General features: G+C 44.7%; 1 protein-coding gene across 1 annotated transcript in view; it reads left to right on the forward strand.

Annotated features, from left to right (window-relative positions):
- CNOT8 (CCR4-NOT transcription complex subunit 8) overlaps positions 1 to 12,317 on the forward strand; it is a 562,923-nt gene that overhangs the window by 243,357 nt on the left and 307,249 nt on the right. Inside the window, exon 2 of the mRNA XM_044069543.1 lies at positions 12,082 to 12,226. Within this exon, the coding sequence (XP_043925478.1) occupies positions 12,082 to 12,226 (145 nt within the window). The remainder of the gene's footprint in view (positions 1 to 12,081; positions 12,227 to 12,317) is intronic.

The following is a 12,317-nucleotide window of genomic DNA, read 5'->3' on the forward strand; positions in this document are numbered from 1 at the left end:
AGCTCTCCCAGCTGACTGCAAGGAAAATCCTGCAGGCCCTGGGGTTCATGGCATCTTGCATTCTTCTGATACCTTTGGCAAGACTTCATATGAGAAAGCTGCAATGGTACTTAAAAAGCTTATGGTCCCAACACAGCCAAAGCCTAGGGGACGTAATCCCACTCATTCCATGTCTGCAAAAAGAATTTTTGTGGTGGGCTCAAGCAAGTCAGTTAAACAAAGGCATGTCTTTCAACAGACCTCAAGCAGGTCAAATGATTACAACAGACGCCTCAGATCATGGATGGGGGGCGCACATGGAGGGCAGATGCATTCAAGGTCTATGGACACCAAGGGAAAGACATCTGCACATAAACCAAAAAGAGATGTTGGCAGTGATGCATGCAATCGAGACTTTCGAAAAATCACTACAACAAGGACATTTGCTAATAAGGACAGACAACACCACTGTCATGTGGTATATAAACAAGCAGGGAGGCACTCATTCATATCCCCTCTGCAGACTAACAATGATTCTCTGGGAAAAATCCCTGAGTCTGGATATACATTTGCAATCCCAGTTTGTGCCAGGCAAGGACAATGTACTGGCAGACAAGCTGAGCAGAAATTTCTTGGATCCACACGAATGGATGCTGCATCCTCACATTTTCTCACAAATAACAAAGACATGTGGAAGACCGGACATAGATCTCTTTACTTCTCACATGAATCATCACCTGGAAAAGTTCTGCACAAGGACCCACCATCCTCTAGCCTGGAAAACGGATGCGCTCTCCTTCAGCTGGAATTCCCTAAAAGTTTATGCATTCCCTCCTCTACCTCTGCTGACCAAGGTGATACTGAAGATCAAAGCAGAACAACCAACAGGCATTTTGATAGCTCCAGACTGGCCAAGGCAACACTGGTACCCATTGCTGTTGAGCATAACTTGGACCAAACCGTGGCCTCTACCCCTATGGCCCCTGCTTCTAACACAACACAATTACAGGACTGTCCATCAAAACCTGAAAACATTGCATCTGACAGCCTGGAGGTTACCATGACTCCTTCCACTATCTCTCTTTCCAAAAAAGTTCAACAGATCTTACTGGAAGCATGCAGACCTTCCACCAGAAAAACCTATTCAGCCAAGTGGAAGAGATTCAGCATCTGGAATGCCAACAGGGGTCAGGATACAACATTACTGAGTATACCTCAGATATTGGAATACTTGGCAGAAATGTTTCATACTGGACTCTCATATTCTTCTATAAAGATTCACGCCTCAGCAATCTCAGCAAAATACAATTGTGATCCACCAATGTTTTCACATCCTTTGCTAAGACAGTTCCTAAGGGGGATAAAGAGTATCAAACTTCCCAGAAAACAGCCAGTACCTGCATGGGACCTCAATTTCGTTTTGGAAAAATTAACTCTTCCTCCTTTTGAGCCAGCAGCAACTTCAGAAATGCAATTTCTATCATGGAGAACGTTTTTTCTATTGGCAGTCACATCTGCAAGAAGAGTCTCGGAGATACAGGCACTCATGGCAGTACCTCCCTTCCTCATTTTTCATCAGGACAGAGTTTCTCTAAGAACCAATCCTACATTCATGCCAAAAGTAATTACCAGGGTGTCTCTAAATCAAGCTATTCACCTGCCTACTTTCTTCCCCAGTCCGCAAAACAGGGGGGAAAAACTGCTGCATACTTTGGACATACACAGGCAACTACGCTACTACTTGGACAGAACTAAGGCCACCAGAAAGTCTGACCAACTGTTTGTAGCCTATGCTGCTGGAGTACAAGGAAAAGCAATCTCCAAACAAACAATTTCAAAATGGATTGGACACTGCATCAGATTCTGCTATTCTTTCCATGGAAAAGGTGTGCCAGCCAATATTAGGCCACATCCACAGCTTTCCTAAGAGGAGTGGCTACAAAGGACATTCTAGAGGCTGCTACATGGAGCTCTGTGCATACATTTACCAAGCACTACAACCTGCCCTTATACTCCAGATCCCGAGCAGGCTTTGCTTCGGCAGTCCTGCAGGGCATTTTAGCTACACCATCCCTTTCTTAGTTCCATCCACCCCCAGCTTGGCTATGGTATTCAACCCATATGTTATGACTGCAGTTGCATCCTTGAAGGACATAGTACAGTTTTGTACCTACCATAAATGTAGATGTCCGATAGATATGCAACTGCAGTCGGATTTTCCCACCCTCCTACCCCTCTGCAACTTTCTTTATGGGTCCACTACCCCTATTCCTATTAGCTGGGGGTTATCTCCTATGGTGTATCTGTTTATTACTGTTGTGCATGTCTGGAATTGTTTATCCATTCACTAAATTTAGCCTTCCTAGGAGGGCACCTGGCATCTGGGGCAAGAAACACTGAAGAAGATGGCGTCGGCCGATGACTTTATACTCCAGCCGTTCTGACGTCGGAGAGGAGGCGACTCCGGCCGATGCCGGACCTAGACTTTGGAATCAGGCCAACCGAGGGCTGCCTGAGGCAGGACAACCCATATGTTATGACTGCAGTTGCATATCTATCGGACATCTACATTTATGGTAGGTACAAAACTGTACTTTTGTGATTCACAAGCCTCTACTGAGACCTATTTGGAGTCCGGTATGCCTTGAGATGCTTCAATTATGGAACCCATGGAAGTCTCTACCTTAGATGGGTCCAGAGCCACTGTGCAGGCACCGGCTTCTGAGGGTGTTTTCAGGCCTACAGATTTGTATATTAGACCGACGCCATCTTCAAAACTAAGGCCAAAATCTAAATTTGTGTCTAAAAAACTGACGCCTGGGCCACATGTGCAGACCCCTATGCCTAAAAAACAAATTATCAAAATGGCTGAAGATTTAATTGCTCTGATCAGGGGTAGCCAACCCCCTCCTTCTAAGAGGCCTAGGCAAGACATTGATTATGAATCTTCTGAACAGGATTCCATTTCTTCTGACTCTTCCAATGAACAGGATTTGTCTATACCTACTTATGAGGACTCTTATTTAGAAGATTCCATTCCTTCTGCATGTCCTTCATGGATGCATCTGCAGTCATAACAAGTGGGTTGTCCTGTCGTCAGGCAGCCCTGCAGTCGGCCGGATTCCAAAGTCCGGGTCCGGCTTCGGCTGATGTCGCACTCCACGCGACGTCATCTCTGTTGGTCTTCGGGTATAAAAGCATCAGCCGACGCCATTTTCCTCAGTCTTTCTTGCCGCGTGGCGCCCGAAGCAGAAGCTGTTCGCAAGTGCCGGTCGGTCGGATCCAGAGATTACTTCTACCGAATACTACCAAGACTTCTAAAGCTAAGTACCCGCTGGGGACTCTTTCTTGCCTCAGCCGATGTCAGAAAAAGTTAACAATTGTTTAACCTGTGGGAAACAAATACCTCATAAAGATTTCCACTCTTACTGTCTGCCTTGTTTAGGCCCAGCCCACGACGTAGCAGCCTGTTCGGCCTGTGCCTCTTTCAACCGACGAACGCTTAGGCGTCGGTCGGAGTTTGCAGAACAGTTTTTCGGTTCTGATTTTGCGTACATTATGCAGTCGGATCCTCCGACTACTCCCAAAAAACGCAAAGATAAAGACCGACACTCGCGGTCCGCGGTTTCGGCCGAAACCACGGTAAAGCAAATCATGAGTGTCTCGGTTTCGGCCGAAACCGAGAAAACTGCTCAAAGTACAGCTGAACCTATTCTTACAACTGAGGCCCCTGCTACAACTCTTGAATCGACCTCAGAAATTTTACCCACTACGGTGGTTGACTTATCAGACACCATCCCCTTGGATGTCTCTACCCCAGCACGTGGTGCTGCTAGGCCTCCAGCTGCCATGTCCATTAAGGCCTTCGCCAGGGCTAATGCAGCCAAGACTACTAAAACAGTGCCTGTTAAACCGCCCACATCCAGGCCCTCTTCTAGTTCTCAAATGCTTTCTTTGGCAGAAGATTTAATTTCTTTAATTAGAGGATCTCAATCTCACCCAGACAGGGCCTCTCAGCCCCAGAGAAGAGACCTAGGGCAGAGCCCCTGAGCCAGTGTCTTCTGATGATTCTGCTGATGAATCAGACATAACTGACCAGCCTGCGGCTCCTTCTCCAATTTTGAAGATTCTGATGCTGAAGAATCCATTCCAGCTGCTTCCCCACCAGAAGAATTCTCCTTTGGGGAAACCTTGCATGCCATGAGAACAGTTCCAATGGCAGCAACAGGATTTTTCAGACTCCAGAAAAGACTTAGGACCTTTCTGCACCTCCCACAGCACAGGCCCTTAGCTATACCTCCTGTTCTCTCTGTGGTGGATGATGCTTTCAATGATGTTTGCTCCGCTCCAGATTCTTTACCCCAGCCCCTGCCAAACCAGACAGATTTTACAGGGTGCCAGATACTCATCACCACCTTTACAAGGCCCCACTTGCAGACCCAGAAACTATATCCCAGGGTCCCAAGGCAGTAGCCGCGACCACAGCTAAAACCCTATTCCTTCTGAAAGGGAAGCAAGGTCACTAGACAGATGGGGTAAAAGGTCTACACTTCAGCTACTCTCTCAGCTAGAGCTTTAAACTGTCAGTTTCACATGATACAATACCAAGAGTTTATGCTTGATCAGTTAACTAAAAAACTAACCACTGATGAATCTCTTGATAAGAACTATGTATTAGAGATGGTAAATAACATACAACAGGTTAGCAACCATTCCTTAAAATGTGGCTATGATGCACTGGAGGCTTCATTTAGATCAGCCATGACAGGCACAGTGATAAGAAGGCATGCATGGCTAAAGGAACAAGCTTTACCGGATCATGTTAAAGCTAAGTTGCTAGATGCTCCTATGGACAAGACAAGTTTGTTTGGTACACTTGCCCAGCAGGTTATGAAGAAAATGGAAGAAAAGGCAAAATCTGTTCAAACTGTTAAAGATTTCTTGCAGGTTCAACCCCCAAGGTTTAGCAGGAACTGGCCTGCCAAAATTGGTCCTTTCCTGACTCCACAAAATTTCAAAGGGGCAGGAATAGACGCTCCAGAGGCAGAAACCAATCCAGAGGAGGTGCCTACAGAGGACGACAGTGGCAAGGTAACAACAGAGGCACAGACACAGCCACTGCCACTACATCAGCACAACCACAGTGACTTAATCCTAAATCCGCCTACCAGGGAACAAATAGCAGCTCCTCTAGGCGGAAAGTTAACCTTATTTTCAAAGAACTGGCACTACATAACAAAAGACAAGTGGATTTTACAAACCATAGATCAAGGTTACCGGTTTCACTTCCACACTTTACCAGTCAAAAGAGGAATGCCAAATCTACCTCCAAATCAAAAACAGAGGCTCTACGCAGATAATGGAGGTAGCAAACATGAGAGCTGTGGAAAGAGTGCCAACAGCAGAACAAGGAAAGGGTTCTACTCCAGACTATTCCTAGTTCCAAGAAAGGAAAAAGTTGGAGACCAATTCTCGACCTGTCCACCTTAAATACATACATCATTGTCCCAAAATTCAAAACGCTGACCCTACAGCAACTTCTTCCCATGCTGGGCAAGGAGTCTTGGCTGGTAACTCTAGATCTCAAGGAGGCATACCTGCACGCCCCATTCGACCAATCTGCAGAAGATACCTCAGATTTCTTGCAGGATCAGAGCACTATCAATTCTCAGCATTGCCCTTTGGCTTATCTACTGCCCAGAGTATTCACAAAATGCCTGGCATCAGTAATCGCCCATTGCAGACTACAGGGAATTCAAATTTACCCATACCTGGACGACTGCCTGCTACAAGGGGACAACAAAAGCAAGCTGACAACAGATTTACAAAGGGTCATTTACTTGCTACAAGGACTGGGATACACAGTCAATTTACAAAAGTCAAGGCTGATACCATCCCAAACAAGGACATTCTTGGGCTGAATTGGACACAGTACAACAAATGGCATTCCTGACTACAGAAAACAAAAGAACTTCCTCTTTACTTCTTGGCACTAACAAAACTGAACAAGTTAACAGCAAGAAAAGTTCTGCAGGCCTTGGGCTTCATGGCATCATGCATAATCTTGGTCCCATTTGCCAGACTACATATGAGGAAACTACAGTGGTACCTAAAGAATTTATGGTCCCAACACAGACACAGTCCAGAAACAGAAATCCCACTAATTCCATGCTTAAAACAGGAGTTCCTATGGTGGGCTCAGGCATGCCAGTCAAACCCAGGCCTACCCTTTCGCAGATGTCAACCAAGCCAGACCATCACAACAGACGCTTCAGACCTAGGATGGGGGCCCACATGCTGGACAAATGCGTGCAAGGATTGTGGACACAGGATCAACTTCACCTGCACATCAATCTAAAAGAAATGCTGGCAGTAAAACTGGCAATCCAAAAGTTCAAACCATTTCTCAAAGAGGGCCAGTTGATGATAAGGACAGACAACACCACAGTCATGTGGTACATCAACAAACAGGGAGGCACTCATTCATACCCCCTATGCAGAATGACCTTGGAGCTGTGGACCCTGGCACTCAGCTACAACATTCAGTTACTGGCAATATTTGTACCGGGGAAAGACAATACTCTAGCAGACATATTAAGCAGAACCACTTCGGATGCCCACGAATGGAAGCTGCACCCGGACATCTTCAAGACCATCTCGAAGAAATGGGGAATGCCACAGATAGACCTATTCGCATCACCTCTCAATCACCAGCTCAAAAAATTCTGCACAAGGACATTCCACCCACTAGCATGGAAGGTGGACTCAGGCCTTTAAAGGCCTAACAGCATATGCATTCCCACCTCTTCCTTTGATACACAAGGTACTACTAAAAATCAAGGAAGAACGTCCAAGGATAATCCTGATAGCTCCAAACTGGCCAAGACAACACTGGTACCCACTACTGAAGAGCATGTCTCGGAACAATATGTGGCCTATACCCCTGATGCCTTTGATGTTAACTCAGAACAACTACAGCATCATACATCCAAACCTAAAAACGCTGCAACTGACTGCATGGAACATCACATAGCAGCAGCTAATCCAGAACTTTCCCAAAGAGTTAAAGACATTATTCTTGAAGCACGCAGACCTTCAACAAGAAGGAACTATGCTGGAAAATGGAAAAGGTTTGTCATTTGGAGTACGGAAAGAGGAAAAGATGTGTCAAACATAGATATGCCTAACATTCTGGAGTATCTGGCCGAACTTCTTCATTCAGGCCTGTCCTACTCCTCCATCAAGATACATGCATCAGCTATTTCAGCAGAATACAGCTTTGATCCACCTGTTTTTCGCACCCTTTGCTCAGGCAGTTCCTCAGAGGAATCAAGAATGTAAAACCTCCAAGGAAACCACCATTACCAGCTTGGGATTTAAACTTTGTGCTAGAAAAGTTGACACTATCACCCTTTGAACCAGCAGCAACAGCAGACCTACAACACCTGTCATGGAAAACTGCTTTCCTACTGGCAATTACTTCAGCAAGGAGGGTTTCAGAACTACAGGCCTTAATGGCAGTGCAACCCTTCCTAATCTTCCACCAAGATAGAGTGTCCATGAGGACTAATCCTACATTTATGCCCAAGGTGGTATCCAGAGTGTCTTTAAACCAGGCAATCCACCTACCTACCTTCTTTCCCAACCCACAAAACAGAGGGAAAGAATACTGCATACCTTGGATGTACATAGACAGCTACGCTACTACTTGGACAGAACAAAAATAGCAGAAAGACTGACCAACTTTTGTAGCCTATGCAACAGGAAGGGAAGGAAAAGCTATTTCCAAACAGACAATCTCCAAATGGATAGGAAATTGCATACGATACTGTTACTCCTTCCATGGAAAACCAATTCCACAGAACATAAGACCTCATTCTACAAGGGCAACAGCCACTACCACAGCCTTCTTACGAGGAGTGGCAACCAAAGACATTATTGAGGCGGCTACTTGGACCTCCGTGCATACATTTGCCAAGCATTATAATTTGCCTCTATATTCCAGATCCCGAGCAGGGTTTGCCACTGCTGTACTGCAAGGGATCCTAAACACACCATAATCTACTTTATCCTCCTCCCTAGTTGGCTATGGTATTCTACCCATTGTTATGACTGCAGATGCATCCATGAAGGACATAGTACAGTTTTGTACCTACCATAAATGTAGATGTCCGAACTGGATAGCATCTGCAGTCAGGATTACCCTCCCTCCTTCCCTCTGTGGTACTCCTAGGGTGTTTACCCTCCTAATAGCTAGCTGTTGGGGAGTCTTTTATCATGTATTTGTTTGTATATACGTACATATATGTTTATTGTTGTGTTTACCTCTATCTATTTGGAAACATTGGCATCTATCCAAATTTTAGCCTGCAAGAGGGCTACTGGCATCTGGGGCAAGAAACACTGAGGAAAATGGCGCCGGCTGATGCTTTATACCGAAGACCAACAGAGATGACGTCGGGTGGAGTGCGACATCAGCCGCAGCCGGACCCGGACTTTGGAATCCGGCCGACTGCAGGGCTGCCTGACGACAGGACAACCCACTTGTTATGACTGCAGATGCTATCCAGTTCGGACATCTACATTTATGGTAGGTACAAAACTGTACTTTCTCCCCCCTGAGGTTTTTTCTTTTGGAGAAACTTTACATACCTTAAGGGAACATTTCCACTGGGAAAGTCAGGATTTCTCTGAATCTAAAAAGAGACTTGGGGATTTTCTTTTAATTCCTCAGCATAAGCCTTTGGCTAATACCTCCTGTTCTAGACATTGTTTGTTTTTTCAGAATCTAGTATGGCTCCTGATTCTCTGTCTCCGGCTCCTTGTAAGCCAGACAGATACTACAGGGTTCCTGACTCCCACAAATTCCTTTTCAAAAATCCTATTGCAGATCCTGAAACCATTTCTCAGGGTCCCAAGGGCATTAAGGCCTCTACTGCTAAAAATCCTACCCCTTCTGATAGAGATTCCAGGGCACTGGATAGATGGGGTAAGAAGGTTGACACTTCTGCAACCTTGGCAATCAGGGCTTTAAACTGTGAATTTCATATGCTTATATATCAACAGCATATCATGGGACTGCTTAAACAGAAGATGATGTTAATTTCTTACTGTGTGGAAAATAAAGATTTACAGGATTTATTGCATTCAGCTGAACAAGTTGGAAAAAATACTTTGCAATGTGGTTTTGATTCTTTGGAGGCCTCTTGCAGGGCTGCTGTAATTGTGCTAAGAAGGCATGCTTGGCTCAAGAGCAAACTCTGCCTGATCATGTTAAAGCAAAATTGTTGGCAGCTCCTTTACAGTAGGGCCGTCTCTTTGGTAATAAGGCTGAAGATGTTTTAAAAACGATGGAAGATAAAGATAAATCTATGCAAACTGTGAAATATTTCTTACAAGTGCAACCTCCAAGATTTAGTAGGCACTGGCCTACTAAGAACTGGTCCTTTCCAGTTCCTTAGAGAGCCACTCATGTCAAACCTAGACATTCCAAAGGCTCCAGGTTTCAGTCACAAGGGACTTTTAGAACAATACAGTGGGGTCCCTCCACCTCCAAATTTGGAAACAACAAGGCGCCTCCCTATGGTGAGCAGTCTCAATGACTTCCCTCTACACTTACCTTTTTGCCGCCCCTTTGGGGGGAAAACTGGCACTTCATGCAAGAAACTGGCAACTTATAACCCAGGGCAAATGGGTTTTAAATATAGTATCCCAAGGATACAGATTTCATTTCCACACGTTGCCAATCCCAAACTGATGGCCAGACCTGCCGCCAAATCAGTAGGCAGAGGCCCAGAAACAAGAACGGTCCCTCATGAACATGGGGGCTAGTCAGCCAGTACCAGAAGAGGAAAAGGGACAAGGTTTCTATTTAAGACTTTTCCTGGTACCCAGTAAAGACAAATCATGGCGTCCAATTCTGGACTTATCTACTCTAAACACATTTCTGGACATTCCAAAATTCAAGATGCTGACTCTTCAACAGTTACTTCCTGTAATAGGCAAAGATGCCTGGTTGGTAACTCTAGACTTAAGAGGCTTACCTGCTACCCTCAGTCCTGGTTACCCTCCCTCCAGCCCCCTAACCTTTTCTGGCTATACTTCTGCTTTCTTTTACTATGCTTAAAAGCCTTTTTGGTGTATTTGCTTTTTGTTGGAGTTGTACCTTTGTGTTTTTGTTTGTTTGCTCCCCATTAGGGGGGCACCCTGACATCTGGGGCAAGAAAAACTGATGTAATGGAGTCTGCTGCATGTTTTATACCCCTGACGACCTGACATCATGGAAGAAGGGACAGCAACTGACGCAGGACCCAAGACTTTGTTTATCAGGCCGACTAACCGACAACCTGCAAGTAGATTACCCAAATGTAATGACTGCAACAGTGAATACACTCGAACATCTACATTTATGGTAAGTGTACACAAATGTACTTTTGTCTCTTCCAGGAAGCGTAAACGCCCATTCGACCCAATCTATGGCTACGTCAGCAGCCTTTTGGTCTAAGGTCTCTTTGGATGTTGGTTGTTCAGCTGCTACTTGGGCCTCATATCACACCTTTATTTCTCATTGTAAACTGAATTTGATCTCTAGGAGTAGAGCATCCTTTAGTTCTGCAGTGCTCTGGAATATCCTTCCATGAGGACCTCCCAAGAGTTCGGTAGCTGGGGGCTCTGTTCCACAGGTTGAAGAACAAATTAAGTAAAGTACTTCAGATAAAGAAGTTATGTACTCACCATAACGTTCCATCTGAGTAAGTCTTCATTTGTTTTCAACTGTTGCCCCCCCCCCCTTCCCCCTAACCTTATCGTTTGGGATATGACATGTCCTTTGTACCGGACAGTTATTGCTGGGATCTTTGGTTTTGTCAGGGCTAAAGTCCTTTTCTAATGTGTGTTTTGGAGGATAAGGTGTTTGGTCGGGTATCTGATATCTGTTGGGCAGCAAACTCGATTTGAAGGGAGAAAGGAGACGGGCATTATTGGTAAGGGGAGGTGCATGGAGCTCGAAGCCATAGCCTGAAAATGCTTCCATGTCAGATCTGATATGGATCCGAGGATGGAACGTTATGGTGAGTACATAGCTTCTTTTTTCCAAGCAGCCCTTTCCTGATTACTTGCACACACTACATCTTACTCGGTTACTCACCATCAAAAGACATCGGAAAAGACTGAGAGCCCCCTAGCACTAGGGCTACAGCAGAACTGTGGTGTTCTCTAAACACTTATCTGGTAGCAAATGGCTAGCTATAGGTTTAGGTTGGCAACTGCCATCCTGCAGGGCCTGTTGCAGTTGAGTCCTGCCAATTTGTCCACCATCCTAGTCTACAAGCTCTGATACTCATGGACCTACTACAGCAGTGAGCTGTATAGTACAGATGTGTAAGATATTACCATTATAGTATATGATAAGTGGCTGTCCATTGCAGTACTGGTTCCATTCCACCACTACTACTACATTTCTTGGGCTGGGATGGATTATAGTTTTTCTGTAAAATTACCCCTTCTACCCTTCAAAGTGTTTGATTTGCTTAGGGAGAGCACTGTATCTCCATTCTTTAATGTAGTGTGTGTAAACATCCTTGCTTGGTTAAGATCCTTAGGTCTTTGCTTGGGGTTTTGTAAGGTAGGTGCACTGTGGTCAGCCTGAACAAGAAAGTTTTAAAATGATGCAGATGACATCACCTTTGTATAGGAAGAATACTGACTGCCTAAGCAGTGGACATCCATCTTCTGGAGGGAAAGGCACTGAGCTCTCAAGACTCAGGAAATCTATGGTAGATGTCACAGAAGTGAGGAATGTAGCAGCAGTGATCTACTCTGGTATCTCTTATGGTAAGTTTTTATACAGTTATACTTTCATATTGGACCAGTAAGACTGGTCATTGCTAATTAAAGGCTACTTTATTTTGGCAGCACAGTCACTAGTTAAAGAAGCAGCATCTCATTTTTTTTTTCACTGAGTTTTCAATAAGATACAATCCAAAGGACCTCTAAATGCTAATATATATATATTGTGTGTGTGTGTGTGGGGGGGGGGGATATGTCAGTGCATATTCTTGAAATGGAGAAAAATGAAGTGTTGATTTGGTTTTGTTATTCTAGTGGCTACGATTTTGGTTATATGGTGAAGCTACTGACTGACTCCCCATTACCTGAGGAAGAGCAAGACTTTTTTCAAATTCTGAATCTATTTTTTCCGACCATTTATGACGTCAAATACCTCATGAAGAGCTGCAAAAACCTCAAGGTATGTCAATTAACCAATGGTGTATAGAAAAGCTATTGACCAGAAGATGTCTGCTATTCATTTCTAAAATTTGCTGTTTTTTCACATTGCA

This window comes from Protopterus annectens, chromosome 4.part0 (genome assembly GCF_019279795.1).
Source record: "Protopterus annectens isolate FY-2018-M chromosome 4.part0, PAN1.0, whole genome shotgun sequence".
Lineage (NCBI taxonomy): Eukaryota > Metazoa > Chordata > Ceratodontiformes > Protopteridae > Protopterus > Protopterus annectens.